General features: G+C 49.3%; 1 protein-coding gene across 2 annotated transcripts in view; it reads right to left on the bottom strand.

Moving 5' to 3' along the window:
- MCM3AP (minichromosome maintenance complex component 3 associated protein) overlaps positions 1-19,456 on the bottom strand; it is a 51,827-nt gene that overhangs the window by 31,058 nt on the left and 1,313 nt on the right. For both annotated transcript variants that reach the window (XM_078600552.1, XM_078600553.1), the window contains exons 2-13: positions 17,124-19,121; positions 14,693-14,913; positions 14,221-14,302; positions 12,962-13,127; positions 11,246-11,445; positions 10,313-10,452; positions 8,361-8,558; positions 5,630-5,898; positions 3,610-3,772; positions 2,843-3,000; positions 1,648-1,847; positions 320-654 (exon numbers count right to left, since the gene is read on the bottom strand). In XM_078600552.1, coding sequence (XP_078456678.1) covers positions 320-654; positions 1,648-1,847; positions 2,843-3,000; positions 3,610-3,772; positions 5,630-5,898; positions 8,361-8,558; positions 10,313-10,452; positions 11,246-11,445; positions 12,962-13,127; positions 14,221-14,302; positions 14,693-14,913; positions 17,124-19,050 — 4,059 coding nt within the window. In that variant the 5' untranslated portion in view covers positions 19,051-19,121. The remainder of the gene's footprint in view (positions 1-319; positions 655-1,647; positions 1,848-2,842; positions 3,001-3,609; positions 3,773-5,629; positions 5,899-8,360; positions 8,559-10,312; positions 10,453-11,245; positions 11,446-12,961; positions 13,128-14,220; positions 14,303-14,692; positions 14,914-17,123; positions 19,122-19,456) is intronic.

The raw sequence follows: 19,456 nt of genomic DNA, 5'->3' as shown, positions 1-19,456 counted from the left end.
GAGAGCAGGTCTGTCGAGTAGACAGAGTCTGAATGACACACTCCAGGCTTGGAGCGACTATTTAAGCTGGGATGGAGGGGGGAAGGGCGCCTTAGAGTCGCGGCATCTCTTCAGAAAGGTGAGAGACTCGATTAGCTGAGCATTCTTATCCCGGAGTTTGTTGAAAGATCTTAAGTTTTGTGGAATCCCACCCCGTTAGTGGCGGTTAAATTTCAATGTGAACCTGAGATTTCCCGCACCTCCAATGATCACGGTTGGCTATGTACGGACCACCGATAAACACCAGCCGCTGAGACCCGGTGCCACTCCACGAGCTCACCTCTGGAGAGAACGCCGGGAGTGAAGTGGCGGCGTCGGGCGCATCTTGCTCGGCAGGTGGCGCGTGAGAAGACGCGCGCTCAGGAGGCTCCGAGGACGTGGGAGCGCACGCTTGTGTCAAGACCACCGGCGCAATCTCCACGGCAGCCACGGCCTTGTGCGAGGAGGCCGCAGCGGTGCCCAGGCTCACCGCCGCCCTCTCCGCTGGTGCCGACTGAACGGTGGCAGGAGTACGTTTGGGGCTACAGGCCGCGGGGGTGTAGGTGAACTCCATATCCTCTACGAGCAGAACTGCTCTCTCCGCAGGCTTTCCGAACACAGGGGTATCCTTGGGATCTGAAAACAACATTTAAAACACAACCACTCTCAGGATAAAAAACATATATGAAGACCGGTAGTGCTAAACGTGTATGATGGTAAATACAAAAACAAACCCATACAATGGGATGGATATTGGCCAAATGTCACAATGATGACAACTTACCTGCAAATTACTGCATTGGGATTACACAAAGCAGCAACATCACCCACAGACATCACAAACTCGGCAGGACCTGCAGTGACCGCGTCCATGACACGCTCCTTAAACCTCGATTGAAAACTCCTTTCTTTCCAACTGCTGTTTGTGTTTATTTTGTTTTCCTTCCCCCGCACCTCGAATAAGCACAGTTGGCTGCCTACGTACGGTGCGAAAGAAGTTCAAAACACGTACATACATACGAGTATGGGTCTCTGTGGGTCTCTATGGCTCTATGCGAGTCATTGGATCTATGTGGGTCTCTATGGGTCTCTTCCTTCAGATATTAGGAAGTTACTGGAACAATGCATTTTAAAATCAAAATTGAAAACTCGTGCTTTCTGTGTTTCGTTTGTTGTCCTTCCCCAACACCTACGATTGGCACTGTTGGCTACGTAAGGTGCAAAAGAAGTTCAACATACATACAAGTATGGGTCTCTGTGGATCTTTGTGGGTCTCTATGGGTCTCCTCCTCCTGACATTAAGACGTCACTGGAGCTATGCACTTTTAAATCTAAATTGAATATTAATGATTTAAAGCTTTCGTGACTGCAGGGATTCATATTCTTGGTTCAGGTGTGAAATCCACAGCAAGAACATTTTCTTGCTGTGGTTTTCACACCTGATGAGGATTGCTTGTGTTGCAATCTAAACGTCGTGAGAATTTGATTGTTACATTTTTTTTATTTCATTATTTCCCTTCTACGTGACTTTACCGAAAGAACCAAGAATATGAAAATGCATGCTTTTAGCACGGTCGGCTGGCTATGTACGTTGCAAAACAAGACAAACGCACGCAGACACACGCGCACCTTCAACGGAGAGGTCGCCCGCGTACTGTCCCTGGAGGTCGAAGCTGCTGCTGGGCACGTGCCGCGGAGCTCCGCCGAGCGGCGCGCCGTTCACCACCTCTCCCAGCAACGTCGTGAGCTTGCCCTCGATGGAGGAGGACTTCCTCATCGACAGGGTGCACTCGGGCTCGATGAACGACGAGCGATTCAACTCCACAGTCCTCCACACAGACACGCGCACGAGATAAATCAGCCTTCATAGGGGGTAGTTGGAAGACAATGTCGACATGATACAATGTAATCAGTCATTGTGGAGAAAATAACAGTGTAAATAAACCTACAGGATGCCTCCTTCCCATATCAGTCCCACTGCTTACAAGAAGCAAGTATTTTTTTACACATCCATCAGCCACACGGCCTTCTGGGAGTGCATAATTAGAGCACTGTGCAGTTCAAATTTAGACATACGATGCAATTCTTGTTCAAATTTACTCTACTCCTACTCTGTGATGTGCTAACATTGTGTGCGTCATTTCCCTTGTCCCAATGCTGCTCTTTTGCAAGGTCTCTCTCTCTCTGTCTCTCGTCACCGTCACGGATGGGGGTGGGGGGGGCGGCACGAGTCATTACCCACCAAAAAAATTGGACGGTCACAATTATCCACTCCGTTTGTTTCACTCGCAAACACACCGAGGCAGGAACTGCCCGGGGGGGGGGGGGGGGTGGGGTGGTTCTTACTCTTCTTAGGTTTTTTCGGTAAAGTCACGTAGAAAGTAAAATAAAATAAAAACAAAAATCACGACGTTTCGGAGGCAACACAAGTCTCCGTCATCAGGTGGGACCGTCACAGCCAGATTAGCTGAATCAAGTGAGGCAATGATTCAAGATGTAATCCCTTAAAAGCGAGTTGAGGGGGGAGGGAGAGGGAGGGGGGAGCTCATCAGACTATGGTAGCCAATGAAAGGAACGTATCGGGAGGGAGGGGGGGGCGAGGCCAAAAGGGTGGGCGATGGACGTGGAAGCGCTTGTGCGCAAGCGGCCAATTACTGCACACGCCAACACAATGGAGCGATTGTGCGCAAGCGGCCAGCCACTGCACCCGCCAACACAATGGGCAGAGAGGAGGAGGGGGAGGTCTAATACACATGATAGACAAAAGAACGAAAATGATGATGGGTACAAACTTAGGGGGAGCTCATCAGACTATGGTTCTTACTCATCGTTCACATTGAGGCCGTAGTGTGAGAAGAACTCGGCAGCTTCCTTCTCGCTCGTGAAGAGCAGCATGCGCATCATCTGCTGGAGCGGGAAGCTGGCGCTCCGCTGCGGCACCGTGAACGCCACGTTGAGGGCCTTCAGTGCGTCGCGACGGACCTGCACGACCCAATCACACAACACATTCACTCGCAATTCCACGACTAAACTAAATGATTTGGCGATGCAGCCGGTTCGCCTATAACGTGGAAGTGGCGTTCCTGGAGAACACCGCACGATGGGAAAATCGCGTTATAATAATGTATAATATAGGGTAAAGCACGGTCCACGATAACTCCTGAAATGCGTACGCAGGCTGAATAAAGACTGAGGCGAGCGGATAGCGTGATGCTACGCCGAGGCAGCCGCACAAGCGCTTATTCCTACTCTCGTGACGTAGTTCAGGTCGTTCCATCCCATTGTATCTAAATTATATCTGCGTTAAAATATGTTCCCTCGTACATTGTGTTAAATCAAATCCGCGTTTTGAAAACAAGCGGCGTTATAAGAGAACAGACTCAACTGCGCTGTGGCCTAAAAAATAAAACAATCGGAGACGTTTTGGGTAATGGCCCTTCTTCACAGCACAGAGATGCCAGAAAGGTAGCAGGAGTGTTTCTGTTACTCGTATCTAGCACAGGAGGTGCGCGTGTCAAGGCTTCTCTCGATACACCAGGACGTGTGCGTGCACGGCGGGGGGTATCGTCCCTCACACGCACTCATTCGCACCTGGGTGAAGTATCTGTGCAGTAGGCAAGCGTTCAGGTAGGAGGCAGACTTCACCAACTTGAAGAACCGAACGAAGTTGTTACTGTTGAGCGCTGCAAACACTTGCACGGCAAACTTCACCGGTGGAGAATTTCTTATTTCCTCTCGAAACTGTTGCACCTCTCTGCCAGAAACACAGTACACACAAACATTTGTTGAGGTACGAGGAAAGAAAAAAGACGCAGAGAAGTGTAGAAGACAATGACGAGATATTTTGGTATGATGGACAAATTCTGACGCAGCGCCAACCGCGTCAATAAAATGCCGCTTCGACGATGGTAGCAACAAGACAGCCGCTGCCACCATCGTGAGCTACCACCATCGTGAACTACCACCATCGTGAGCTGCCACCATCGTGAGCTACCACCATCGTGAGCTACCACCATCGTGAGCTGCCATCATCGTGAGCTACCACCATCGTGAATTATCACCATCGTGAACTACCACCATCGTGAACTACCACCATCGTGAGCTACCACCATCGTGAACTACCACCATCGTGAGCTACCACCATCGTGAGCTACCACCATCGTGAACTACCACCATCGTGAACTACCACCATCGTGAGCTACCACCATCGTGAACTACCACCATCGTGAGCTACCACCATCGTGAACTACCACCATCATGAATTATCACCATCGTGAACTACCACCATCGTGAACTACCACCATCGTGAACTACCACCATCGTGAACTACCACCATCGTGAACTACCACCATCGTGAACTACCACCATCGTGAACTACCACCATCGTGAACTACCACCATCGTGAATTATCACCATCGTGAACTACCACCATCGTGAACTACCACCATCGTGAATTATCACCATCGTGAACTACCACCATCGTGAATTATCACCATCGTGAACTACCACCATCGTGAACTACCACCATCGTGAACTACCACCATCGTGAACTACCACCATCGTGAACTACCACCATCGTGAGCTGCCACCATCGTGAACTACCACCATCGTGAACTACCACCATCGTGAATTATCACCATCGTGAACTACCACCATCGTGAGCTACCACCATCGTGAGCTGCCATCATCGCAGCAGCGGGACAGCCGCTGCATTCCGGCGTGCCGCTCGATGCTCACGAGCACAGCTGAGTGCAAATTGTCACTCAAAGGATGACGGCACGGAGGGTACCAAAGGAACTGGACAAACAACTACCGTACACACCTGCACGGTAATTAAAACCCTACATTGCACGTGACTGTAGTTGGTGAGATAAAAAAAAACATTTGGCAGATAAAGAATTAATCTGCTGAATTCATTGAAATAACAAGGAAAGTGATCATTCATGTACAAATGAAAATATACTCTATATGTGGGTTTTGTATGGCGTGACAATGTTAAAAGGGAGGAAGCTTGGTCTTCGAGCAAAATAAATTCCTTGTAGCGTCTCCTGGAAAGGATGGTGAAGGTCACATGGTTGGTAATGCATGGCCTCTGCATGTGCTTTTAATATGCACCTATTCACGCGTTTGGCTCAGTCTGATATTCACTGTATGAACGCACACTGTGAGAGTCACAGATTTTAAATGTTTGTACGCGTGTATACCTCGTGTGTTTTCGATGTGTGTGCGAGTGTATATTTAGTGGGGAGCGGTGACGCAGTGTGCAGTGCGCTGCGTTACGAACCCAGCAACCCGAGGTCGATTCCCACTCGTGACCAATAAGTGACAAATGTGTGATCCGTTCCTGGTCCTCCCTCATGTTAACAAAGCCTTAAGTGAGCACCTGGTATGGCATGTGTAAACATCACCACTGGGGAAACCAAGGTGGCGGAGAGTGGTCTTGGTCACCCACCACCTCGTTCCAGCCTTCATAGTTGCTCGTTAAAGGCACTTACAGCCTGTTAAAGGCTACACGTGGGATCTATCTCTTTGTGCGTGCCATACGACACGCTTGTTGCGTGTGTGTGTGTGTCGATCGACAGCCGAAGATTTGTCTGGCCGGGGGGTGCACCTGAGGATGTCTCCATGGTTGAGGTTGAGCAGCACACTGTACCCTCGGAACTCTGGCTCTCCGGGACAGTAAATCCCCTTATTGGCCAGGTCCTGGTACATCTCCTTCAGACTCTGCAGACATTTGGTCAGGTTCTCGTTGTTTATCTTGGGCTCAAACGTGGCCATGGGCTGCTGGCAGAGGTGGTGTGCGCAGAGCACGTGGAACCGGGTGCACTTCTCGATGAGGGACACCGAGATGGGTTCACACAGGTGCTGCTGCGTGATATCCTGCACACACACACACGCACAACACAAAGATCCCCATTATAGCCTTCACACACTGTTAGGGCAAGTGCTATTAGGCTAGACACCTATGAAGGCCGGAGCGGCACACGAGGAGGCGGGTGGCCAGCACCACGCCCGACCGCCCTTGGCCTCCCCAGTGGCGATGTTTTTACACATCGCACCAGGTATTCAATTGAGGCTGAGTCGACCTAGGGGAGATAATCGTCACTGGTGTTTGCCGTGAGCGGGGTAACTCTGGTGGCTGGGTTCATAGCCCAGTCCGCTAACCGTTGCATTACCGCTACAAAACGACAAAGATCCCCCGTGTAGCCTGAACAGACTGTTGGGGCAAATGCTGTTAGCGAGCACCTATGAAGGCCGGCCTGGCCCACGAGGGGATGGGTGGCCAACACCACGCCCGGCCGCCTTTGTCTCCCCAGTGGTGATGTTTACACGTCACCAGGTACTCAACTGAGGCCGAGTTGACCTAGGGGAGGCCCGTAACCGATTCAGACAATCGTCACTGGTGTTGGCCGTGAGCTGAAATAGATCTCGGGTCACCGGGTTCGTAGCGCATGACGCTAACTGTTACACTACTGCTCCCAGAGGTGTGGACTCGAGTCATGTGACTTGGACTCGAGTCAGACTCGAGTCATGAATTTGATGACTTGCGACTCGACTTGGACTTGCATAACAATGACTTTGTCCCACCTATGAGATGTGGACTCGAGTCATGTGACTTGGACTCGAGTCAGACTCGAGTCATGAATTTGATGACTTGCGACTCGACTTGGACTTGCATAACAATGACTTTGTCCCACCTCTGAGATGTGGACTCGAGTCATGTGACTTGGACTCGAGTCAGACTCGAGTCATGAATTTGATGACTTGCGACTCGACTTGCATAACAATGACTTTGTCCCACCTCTGAGGTGTGGACTCGAGTCATGTGACTTGGACTCGAGTCAGACTCGAGTCATGAATTTGATGACTTGCGACTCGACTTGGACTTGCATAACAATGACTTTGTCCCACCTATGAGATGTGGACTCGAGTCATGTGACTTGGACTCGAGTCAGACTCGAGTCATGAATTTGATGACTTGCGACTCGACTTGGACTTGCATAACAATGACTTTGTCCCACCTCTGAGATGTGGACTCGAGTCATGTGACTTGGACTCGAGTCAGACTCGAGTCATGAATTTGATGACTTGCGACTCGACTTGGACTTGCATAACAATGACTTTGTCCCACCTCTGACTACTCCGCACACACACAAAAGCACACCAGGGGAATGTGGCTTCAATAACCTTCCTACACTGCTAATGCTTTGTTGTTTATAGTTACGAAAAAGCACGCTGACATTTGTACACAATCTGTACCCTTTAAGAGTATGGCCCTCACAGACAACAGATAAATAAACAGACAATAAATACACCACATACCCAAATGCGAGTCTGGGCATAGAAGGCGTAATTATTTTTACACATTCCATGAGCCACACAGCCTTCTGGGGTTGCATATAAAAATATGTATATTTTTCCAGCCGCATTAGTTCAACACAGGAAAACTCAAGGTCGGTAATGACGAGTGCCTGCTGCGGTCTGTAACTTCAGCAGTGGGAAGACAAAGGTGGCCGGGCGTGGTGCTGGCCACTCAACAACCCCTCCTCGTGCGCTATACCAGCCTTCAGAGGTGCTCACTAACAGCATTTGCCACAAAAAAGTCTGTTACGGCTATATGGGGGATCTTTGTCTTTGTTGAGTTGAGTGGAGGTGAGTGGTGGTGTGTTGGGATGAGTGGTGGTGTGTGGAGGTGAGTGGTGGTGTGTGGAGGTGAGTGGTGGTGTGTGGTGGTGAGTGGAGGTGAGTGGTGGTGTGTTGGGATGAGTGGTGGTGTGTGGAGGTGAGTGGTGGTGTGTGGAGGTGAGTGGTGGTGTGTGGTGGTGAGTGGAGGTGAGTGGTGGTGTGTTGGGATGAGTGGTGGTGTGTGGAGGTGAGTGGTGGTGTGTGGTGGTGAGTGGAGGTGTGTGGTGGTGAGTGGAGGTGAGTGGTGGTGTGTTGGGATGAGTGGTGGTGTGTGGAGGTAAGGGTGGAGAGTGGAGGTGAGTGGTGGTGAGTGGTGGTGAGTGGTGGTGTGTGGAGGTGTGTGGAGGTGTGTGGAGGTGAGTGGAGGTGTGTGGAGGTGAGTGGTGGTGTGTCAGTGTGAGTGGGGGTGTGTGGAGGTGAGTGGTGGAGAGTGGAGGTGAGTGTTGGTGTGTGGAGGTGAGTGGTGAGGAGTGGAGGTGAGTGGTGGTGTGTGGAGGTGAGTGTTGGTGTGTGGAGGTGAGTGGTGGTGTGTGGAGGTGTGTGGAGGTAAGGGTGGCGAGTGGAGGTAAGGGTGGCGAGTGGAGGCGAGGGTGGTGAGTGTATATATGCATGTGGACATCTCTGATCGAGTCTGCCGCAAGCTCCGCTGCGCGTACCTTGCGGATTCCTCGCGTGCGATTCCACACAAAGTCGTACCACTCGGCCCAGTTATCCTCCCCAACGTGCATCACGCTGCTCACGAGGTACTGCATCGTCATGTCGAGCACGTGCGGCGGCCGCAACTCGTGCGGCAGAGGCTCCTCCTGGTCCGCCGACGAGCGACTGTACTCCTTGATCACCGCCGCGTGGTTCACCTACGGGGGCGGACCGCGGCGGGGGGCGGGGGTGGGCACGCGCGCCGCGCGTATCGGACGTGAGGTTTCACCACACTTTCGTAGGGCCCCCGCGCCGCAGGTTCAACTCCCGCATGAGGAATCAACTTGGACCATCACCCCCACAGGGAATGCGAGCTTCCCTTGGCGAGGCCATCAAGAGAGGTCATCGCACGGGAAGGCTGATCCCTGCCATAGGAAGGTGGCGTTTCCCACGACAGCTTTTAGCGTCACCGTTTAACATTTTACTTAAGATTAATCGTAAACGTCTTTCTTGGTTCTTTCGGTAAAGTCACGTAGAAGGGAAGTAATAAAATAATAAAAATAAAACATAATAAAATAATTCTCACGACGTTTCGGCCACAACGCAAGCAGCCATCCTCAGGTGAAGACCAGGTCTGTCGATAAGACAGAGTCTGAATGACACGTCCTAGGCTTGGAGCGTCTATTTAAGCTGGGAGGGAGGAGGAAGAGCGCCTTGACAAAATAATTTGCATATGAAGAGGAATTTAGCATATTTATGGGAAATGCATATGGGAAATGCAAACATATGCTAAATTCCTCTTCATGAAGATGAATCCCTGCAGTCACGAAAGCTTTAAATCGAAATTTAATCGTAAACGATCGCCATCATCAGCCGTTCCCTATCCGCTGCTGGATGAAGTCCTCTCCCCCAAGCCGTCATCATCCCTCGAGCTCCCGCAATGCCACAATCTATCCAGTCCCTGCGTATGAGCCACTCCAATTGCTCCATCTCCATACTGGAAGAAGTCTCAGACATAGTCCCTCCCGCCTTTGGCTACCACTCCACTATTAGTACTGACCACTGGCCATCACCCCACCTTCCATCAATGTGTCGTGGCCACGGCACCTTTAGTCAGCAGTCAATATGATGTCTCCAAATTGCGTTTCTTCTCTTACCCATTAATCCAGGAGCTCAGAGCAGATCTCAATTAAACACGTAGGCTTTCGCGACCGATATTATCCATAAGAGGTTAAATTTGCATCAGATAGCGTAAATATAAATGTATCGTTAAACCCGCCACCACTCAACACAGCCAATTAGTAAGGTTTCTCACGTAAACAAAACATCAAAATAAGTTACTAGTTCAGCACACCTGTGTGTTGGAGAGGAAACCCACAACATTTACAATTCGAGCACAGTGACATTTTGCCGGTATTTAAATAAATTGTTGATACAATTTTTTGTTACAAACTACTTTCACACTCTTTGGTTCTTTCGGTAAAGTCAAGTAGATAGAAAAAAATAACTAATAAATCACGACGTTTCGAAAGCAACACAAGCCATCGTCTTCAGGTGAAAAACAATACAGCAGGCGGACTGCTGAGGAGGAAATGTAGCGAGAGAGCTACTGCAACCAAAGGTTTAGACGTTTGTGGTGGGTACAACCCAAGGGTAAGTGGGCTTTTGCCAAATTCCCTTGATCAATGTACACTCGTGCAATCATCGTGATCCGCCACGGTGAATCCACCGCTTGACGTAGGCCTCCACAAGCCATTTCTGTCTCTCAGGTCCTGCAATGTACGTATGTGTGTTGAACTACTTTCGTACCGTACGTAGCCAACCGTGCTAATTGGAGGTGCGGGAGGGGGGAAAGGACAACCAACTAATCCAATGTAAAACCGAGGCAGCTGGCACAATGCTGTCATCGGCCACCACCACAACCGCAGCAGCGGCAGCGGCAGCAGAGACCGCAGAAAAACTGGGGGCTTACCTTGTCAGTGCCAGGGATCACTTCATAAATGCTGAGCTGTTTCCTTATCTCCCTCAAGTACCGCTCCTTCTCAGGACACATGTCCGAACATGTCCCCACGATCGCCTTGGCCTTCTCCAGTTCAGTGCGTCGTGTCCGGGCTTAGCGAAAAAAGAACAAAGAAACTCAAGTCACAATCAATTTCAAAAGTAACTCATGTCACTTGAAACAGGTTGACTTTGTTTCCTTGTTGCGATTTTATTCGTGTTTTGAAAACTGGTCTTGCAGTCATTTCACTTTTTCAGTTTAAGTTACATATACGTTTTTAATCCGAATGCTAAAGTCCAGAATAGAACGTGGCAGGCGAGTGTTGTAGAAAGGATACGGCAAGAACGGCTGCGCTGGGCGGGGCCGATCGCTGGGACTGGCATCGAAGTGGTCTCAAAGAGTCCGGCGGACATAAGACCTTTAAACTAAAACTGAACAAAAAAACCGATTTTACCAGGTAAGGCGCACTGAGATATGTAGCACTTTCTCAGAAGCGAACTGGCTATGACAAGTTCAACGCAGTGGCTTATCACGTGGAAATGTATCGCGGCCAAATACTCATGAACGTACGTCGATTCTAAATGTGGAGGGAAAAACCGGAGGATGCGAAGAAAAATCCCCGCAATGACGGGGAGAGAGACACGCAAACTCCAAATATACAGCAGGCGTCCGGGTTGGGATCGAACCCACGACCTCCTGTATACCAGGCAAGGTTATTTAACATCCCGCCACCACTTCGGGTACGTGGCATCAGTAACGCATTTTTGTGTTCGAGTGGCAGCATCCAAGCCTCGTGGAGCAAAATAAGGAAAAGAGAGTGGTACAGCCAACTCAGCAGATCATTGTGAGAGATGAGCACTCTACCGTCGCGCACAAATTCTCACTCTTTAGATTCCAAGTCCGTACCTTGTCGCATTTGCTTGTCTCTCAACTCCAGCAACTGGTACTTCTCCTCGGAATTGCCGGCAGCGGAGCCCTTGAGATGGGCAAGCGGCACGCTGGTGAACTCCTCCTTGGATGCTCCCCCGCCCCGTGACACCTTCACCGGGAGCTCCACACTCTCAGTGGCGGCGTCTCGTAGCGGCTCCAATCGTTTTGATGGAGACCTGGTGGACAACACCTGCTTTAAAATCATATCATCACACGAACCCCGGTGCTTTTGGCATGGCATCGGCATGGGCTATTACCAACCAACTGTTAAAGCGTCAAAAGTATTCTCAGAAAACGCACACAAGATCATGGCAAGGTAGACATTGCTTTACGTAATTAGTAACACAACTTGAAACTCAAGTTACATTTATACTCAATCATCCTAGTGAGATAAATATTGACCCTGTGTTTCACATCTCTGTCGATTTATTTCTCTCTCTCCTCTTCATCAGCAAGCCTTCGGGTGGTTTCAATTAATTTACTCTATTGTTATTTTTAAAATCCTTTATATTAAGTTCACTTGCTTGCTTGCTTGCGCGCTTACGACCGTGCAAATCTTTTGTTGTGCGTGACAATTTATTTTCGTGAAATTTTTTGTTCCATAACTTTACACTTTTTAGGAATTTTTTAAAAATATTTAATTACCAATTGCTTAATGGTGGCAGGCAATCATCTGACCCATAGGTGGCAGCCATCTCAAGCCAGAGGACGAGAGGACTCTAGCCGCCACGCATATAAAGGATTTATAGTGAAAAACTTTGTTTTTACAGGTAAATTTTTTTTACCCTTTCCCCCACTTTCAATGCACTTTCCATTACACTATGCTAGTTATTAATTCATTATATAAAGTGGTGATAACACTCACACACATTTTCTCTGCTAAGTATTGGAAACTGTTGCTGTAGAGTTCATCTAAAATTAGTTCCTGTGAAAGGCTGTAATAGCTTTGCCCTCTCTTAGGCTATGTGTGCCAGTCTGTTTTCCCTTCCTGTGTTGAGTTTGTTGAGGACACAGCTGGTAGCAAGATGTTAACTATCTTGCCTGGTATATAGGAGGTTGTGGGTTCGATCCCGACCTTGACGCATGTACATTTTTGAGTGTGCATTTTCTCCCTGTGGTCGCGTGGATTTTTCTCCGGGTCCTCCGGTTTTTCCCTCCTCATTTACAAACATGTTATAAATTTCCACGCGATAAGCCGCTTCGTTGAACTATCATTTTGGCCAGGTCTCTTCTGAAAAAGAGCTTCATAGCTCAGTGGGCCTTACGTGGCAACATGTTTTTTTTTTTAAACTAATTCACTGTCACTTCTAAATTCACCACTAGGGCTTCTCCGTTTCCAAGATGGTTCACCAGCGCCACTACTGGACATCTGTGACCTACTGGACACCTGTGAAAAATAGTTTCATAGCTCATTGGATTCCTCCAGCATAAATACATATTCTGATGAAACCGAATAGAGCGCTTGTATCTCTCATTCCCCCACTCAAGTGCCAAATGTACCAATGTTACAGATATAATGTTAATTCGGATGTTGCCTTGGTAAAGAACGAATATCGACCGATAAATCGGTGCATTCGTTACGCTGGTCAACTAGACGCAAGTGTAAAGAACGGACCACGACAAAGGTTTTGTGCTTAGCGCAAGCCCCGCGCACGTCTGGAACGCGCGACGGCCACACACTCTGTTCCACACCTGGTCTTGGCGGGTTCCCGCGTGGCGAGGTGTGTGGATGTCACAAGGCCGCTCGCCTCTTCCGCTCTGCAGGAGGCCTCCTCTGCTTGGAAAACTGTTGCGGACACTTGTCTGAAGCCTGCTTCGATGTCTTCAGTCGGCTCCACGGGCGACTTGGAGATAGAGCCTGGAGAGCGCAAACGACGTTTGGCATTGAGTCAACAACATGCGTACTTGCTGCTTTCGCTTGGTCTTACCCATAATGATCCACAGGAACGTGTGATGAGTTGGTGTTGTTGCATTATGTGCGTTGAACGGGGTGTTCATATTTTTTACGAAGTGCTCTTGCCAATGACACCTGGCAATTCAGCGTTCGTTTATAAGGTCGGACTGCTGATGAGACTCACGAAGTCAAAATCGCTCAGAAGTTGAATTGCTTAAACAAATTCTGCTTGATAACATATCTGCAAAACGAATAGACCCATGGAGTAAACTATTACTTACGTGATGACACAGAATGAAATTTCACTTGCTTTTGCTTGTACCCGCAATGCACAATGAGTGTGTGTGTGTAGAATAAAAACTGTGATTGACAAGGACAGGACAGTAAAAGGGCAGGTGGTGGTGAAGACAGGAGAGACAAAGCCACGGCACATGGCGGCGGGGGTGCCAATGTGGCCGCACGGCAGCGCAAGACACGTGGCCACCATCCAGCAGTGGACTGTTCCTAACATTCCAATGTCTAAATTGTTAAATAATTAACTACACTGAACGACTGATCAACTTATCGTACTAATATTAATTTACAATTTCAAAATTCTGATGCGCCCCACGGTATTCGCTCGCTTTCAAAGAGACTCAGAGGAGCGAAGAACTACAGATGAGCGTAAAGGCAGGCATACTGGGAGCCGGTGCCAACAATTGCCCAAGCTCTGTGATCCTATACACAGGTATCAATCGAATTCAGAACGTTCAGTTTACGAAATTTCCCACCTTATTCCACTGCCGAATGAAGTTCCCCCGACACTCCGGACATTGTGGAATTTTACCCAAATACATCTTCACCATGCCGATCAGTGCGGGACCAGTTCTGATATTGCTCGCTACCGTTGTTAGCCGTGGCCAGGAATCGAACTCTGGTGGCCAGGTTCATCGTATAATACGGTCACCACTGAACCACCGCTCCTCCGCGAATATAACCGAACAATGAGATAGTTATTCAGAATACTTAAGCGGTGAGATAGTCAATAACCTCGATGCATTGTCAAAGGTGGGTGTACCTGATCGTCGACGATACCAATAGAGAGACACCTCCTTTCCTCCAACTTTCCAACCTTTCCGGAGAGCAGCGCTGGCCATGGCCTGTGTAGCACAGCCAGAACAATCCACGTCACATCAAATGGTACTTGGTTAAACAACGGAGCGAACATATTTTGATCACCATCATCTCAGGCAACATCCCCACAATCAGTGTATGACGGTGTATGATATGAACCGTCTCCTCCACAGTGGATATCAAAGATCCCGTGACGTTATGAGAAAAATAGTAGGGCATTGTGTGCCTGGTGTCAGGAACCAAATTTTCCTAATTACTTGCAAATGACTGAACTCGATAACACCCAACTGCGAAGTCATAAGCCGGACCCTCCCTGAAAAAAGAGAGAGAATCTTGAGCCTCAATGAGGCTCCTGCGTAAGTGAGCCGAGTAATAACAATGGTAGCAGCAGTAGTTGTGAGAACAGTGGCGCTCACGTGATCTTCAAAGTGCACGATGGCCTGTTGCTTCTGCGGGTGGCAGCTGATGCGACGCACTTTGCCGAACCACGCCCGCACGGCGTCTCGCGTGTTCCGCTCGGGGGGAACGTGCTTGCACACAATGGAGCACAGTTGGGAGGACGATGGTGATGGCGAGGCCACGTTCAATGGAGGACTCTCAGAACTAACTTTCTTGATAAGCAGGTTTTTCACAGACCCTGCCAAACACGAAAAGAAAAACAAATTGACACTTTTACCACTTTAAATTACAAAGCACGGATATGCAACGTAATCCATAATTATGATTTAAAAAATGTTTCACGAAACCCGTTAATATGAACTATTCACCAAAACTCGGCACTCTTCACATTTTAAGCGTTTGCATTATCGAGTCAATTCACTGGTGCACCAAACATTCCACTCCGGCTCAGCAAACAGTGCACCGAGCCAGACGCGATGGTACAACAGGCAGCACACTTGAATGGAACAGGGTTGTTATTACGAGGTGTTGAGATTTTAAATAGCAGCAAAAACACATCACCAACCAATCAATCAATGACTCATAAACCCTCTTTTGCAAATGACCAGACTTGAGAAATACAATTTACATTGTCAACTTCTTTTCTCATCCCATGATATCACTGACGTCAGAAAATGTAGTTCGACTTTATCAACGGTGATTGCCCTATGGAAATACTCGTCCTGTCATAGCAATGAGGAATTTCCACCACCGGCCCAGGCTGCACACGCGGGACAAGCACCACCTCAGTGCTTATGTGAGCAGGAACTCACTTTGAACATTGGGCTCATCCTCAAACCAACAAACAGGCAGAGGGAGACCACGGTTAAGCAGGAACTCAAACTCAAAAGCAGGGCGGATTAATAAGGCAGAGGCCGCTTGCTACGTGCAGGCATCTCTGATAGAGCTTGCCAGCATACAGGGAATAATAATGGTTCAGATTTGTACTCAAATTTAAAATGTTATGGATTTACTCTCCAAAAACACCAGTGTGCTGTACTAGTAACGAATCGGCATGTTCTGTTTACGTGACAAACCTTACTAATTGGTTGTGTCGGGTGGTGGCGGGTTTAACGACACATTTATATGTACGTGATCTATCCCAAAAAAACTTATATTATGGATATCAATGACTTCTCTCGAAATTCCAATAAAATGTTGAACTATGATGAAAGCGAATTATAATAATTACAGAGTAATCCAATTAGACAACACGATTGGTTATTAAATCTTAAGTTACAGGTGTAGTGGGTTCAACCCAGTTGCAGACGTACTCTTGGATGCAACACATTTATTTAACACCAACACACGGGGCAACTGCCCCTTAACAAAATAACAACCTATGGTTGTTATATATCTGCCTGCCCGCCGTACCTTTCTTCATTATTGACAACTTGCAGCTCAGCACACGGCAGATGCCTGCGCAGCGCGACTCACGACCTCCTCTTGATACCAAGATCCAGGATGGTCATGTCTATGCGCCGCTTCTCGGTGGCAGCCCCAACAGTCTGGAACGCCGTCCCTCTGCACATTCGCAGCATCACCTCAATCGCCTCCTTCAAGAGAGACTTAAAAACTCACCTCTATAACCACGCTTTTGAGCGACTCTGAGCTTGGCTCCGCGCCTCTTGAGTTGCGGCCGTTACGTCCGCAAATTTGCGCGCGTTATAAATTGATTATTATTACCACAAGGCTAACTACACTAATTACAACGTAACTAACTACAACGGACCAGACCACAGCTCGGGTCCGGGTCCACGTGTTGGAGACTTGTAGAACGTAGTACGTAGACGAAGGTTTCTTCAGGATGAACAACAACGCCGATCCCTCACGGGGGACCCGGCTTATATCCTCTGCGGCGTGGCTGGCTCCACCCTTGGCCACGACCACCTTCCAGAATCCTCGAGCAGGATCTGGACCACCTTCCAGAATCCTCGAGCAGGATCTGGACCCCGACCAGGTGACCACTCCGAGCCCCCACTTGGGGCCCCTTTATAGACTTAACCGGTCAGGTGTCCTCTCGGGTCAACCAGAGTGCCATGACCTTTAGTAACCCCATTCTTACGGCCAGCACTTCGACACCCTATCCTGTAGGGCTGGCACTACACGCCAAGCATGATGCCATCCAGCGCAAACAATCGGTGCTGACCAAGCCTCTCTCGGGCCGGCACTACACAGTGACAGCCCGCGATGTCGCTATACAGGGATGCAGAGATTTAAAGAAGGTGGGGAAGATACAGGGCAGAAGAGAGCAGGAAGATGAGGAGAGTTGTACAAGAGATGTAAGGATGTGGGGGAGAGACACGGGGAAATGAGACATGGGAAAAGGGGGCAAGAGATACGGATGAGACAGGCGAGCAACACAGGAGAGACGAGGCAATGTGGGGGAGACCGCTGCTCTCATCTCACCTCTTCGCGTTCTCCGTTGTGAAGCCTCCATCCTCGTCTTTTTTGACTCCTCGGCGACGTCATGACGAGGCGAAACGGAGTCCTTTTTCATTTTCTCCGCCTGGAATTTTCTTGCTCCGCTTACGTTAGCCGCGGAGTCTTCAACGTCCTTCGCAACGCTCCCCACTTGTTGCTTTGTCAATACGACCGCGAGGCTCGAGTCCTTTGTGTTGCTTTTTTTCCCTGGTTTTGGTTCCCTGCTTCTCATCCTCGTCAACTCCCGCTCTGCGTGGCGATGCGCCAACGGTTTGTCTTCGTCCACCCTCAATTTCTCGTAACCCTGATGCTTCCTTGCACCCCTCTTTGTCCCGGGTGCCTCAGCGTGCTCCCGCGAGGTGGAGGGTTCAGCTTTATCTGCACGACTCTTGTCTCTGTCGTCATAATCAAGCGGTCTCTTCGACGCCCTTTCTCTCTTGTTGCCCTGGCAAGCGTCCTGCAAAGCACGGCTAAAGAGGTTCCCTCCCCTCTGAGCCATGCGCCCCGTCCTCTTCAGCGGAGGTTTGTCGCTCTTCTCCTTACCCTGGGGAGATCGCTTCCTCTCCTCGAACCTCCTGTCTTTAGACGCGCCAAACAACGTTCCGGACGCAGAGCCGCTCTCGCGGTCACTCTTTGGGAATGGTTCAGCGCTGTAGTGTTCGGTTTTGGACAAATTCTGTTCCGCGAAACGTTCTTTGTTTAACGGGAGTCCGGTACCTTTCTCCTCCTCCTTCCTTGCACCAAATAATAAGCTGTTGGAATCAGGATGGTTAAATGTGAAACCTGTGGCTCCACCACTGCTGGCGTTTGATGTAATGGGGTTTGTAAATCTAAACGTAGCGGTGTCAGGCGCCGCATCTGCAATTTTCCTCTCAGAAGCTTCTGATACGTGGTGCGATTTGTGTTCATCTGGTTTGCTAAAACTGAAAGGCATTGCTCCTAATCCTCTGGAGGCAACCAGAGGCTGCCTGGAACCGGTTTCCTGGTTCACGGACACTTCAATACCGAAGCGTGCAGACGAGCCAAAACCCTCTGGGGCAATGTCAAAAGGTTTGGCCATGTTAGTTGACCTCGCGAATCCAGAACCGGTGGGCGGATGGTCAGATCCTTTGTTCGGAGACGGCTGTTCGTTGTTCACCACGAAACGTTGCAAGGTGATGTTGGGGATCATTTTTTTACTCTCATCAAAAGGCTGGCCGAAATTTAATTTGCCCGTTTGTTGATAGCTCACACCTCCGGACTGACCAACTCTGGTGGATGGAAGTTGTGAAGCAGTGTCAACCGAGGACTGAAAAAATGTATTTCGGGACGGGCTGGAAAATGTTGAGCTACTGGCATTACCGATTCCAGCTTGCCGAGAGCTATTTGCACCTAACAGACTATTAGAGCTCATCCTTAAAGGACTAAAGCCTTGACTCGGTGGTGCATTAAACAGTGAACCACCGAGCCTTGCCTGGCTTGAGGGCTGGCCGAAGAACGCACTCTGACCCGCGTTCATGCCGTCTCCTCCTAAACGTCCATTAAGCCCAGAGCCAACAGACTGTCTCGTGGCGACGCTGGATCCCGAGGTCTGACCAAAAGCCGGGGGGGCTCTTGTTTGACCAAAGGACGGGACTGCCGGCTGAAAGAAGGAGACTCCAGTGTTGCTCTGACCAAAGATCGCATTGGAAGGCTGCTGAAACGCGCTGCTCTGCTGAGAAAAATTATTACTCGACTGGCTAAAGGCTGGTGGCTGCTGAACGAACGTTGACGGATGCGAGGCGGTTCCATGATTGGAGAGGGCGTTGAATGGTAAGGAACTTCTTTGGCCAAAAGACTCGAAGCTTGGCTGACTTGTCAGGGGCGGTGGAGGAGGCTGGCTTGACGAGTTGGCAATGCCAAACGAAAAGCCGGTGAAGCCGGGGTTTTGCATGATCGCCCAGGCAAGTGAGAAGAGGTGACTTTGCACCCTGCTCGTGGAACTGTATTTTTTTTTACAAAGATCTGCAACGTAAAAAAGAACACGGCGGGTGAGCGGTACATATCAGCGAGTAACAATGTCACGAAATACATATCACAAAGTTACATGTCACCGACTTGCATGTCACCGGCTCAACACTGACAACAACACTTCACATTCTGCTTACTCTCTCGCTGTCCCCATTGGAATTCCCTCCAATCATCGCCTTGACTAATCTCTTTTCACACCACAACCTCTTATCACACCACAACCTCATCATCATAAATAACCTTGCTCTCAGCTCCAGAAGAACCGTCTTCACGCTCGCCGATTACAACTCTGTCCGTGCCAATTGTCGCCATCGGCGAGACCTTTCACC

The sequence above is a fragment of the Lampetra planeri genome, chromosome 14 (genome assembly GCF_965212315.1).
Source record: "Lampetra planeri chromosome 14, kcLamPlan1.2.h2, whole genome shotgun sequence".
NCBI lineage: Eukaryota > Metazoa > Chordata > Hyperoartia > Petromyzontiformes > Petromyzontidae > Lampetra > Lampetra planeri.
The sequence above is the reverse complement of the archived record's forward strand: the minus strand, read 5'-3'. Positions and strand labels throughout refer to the sequence as shown.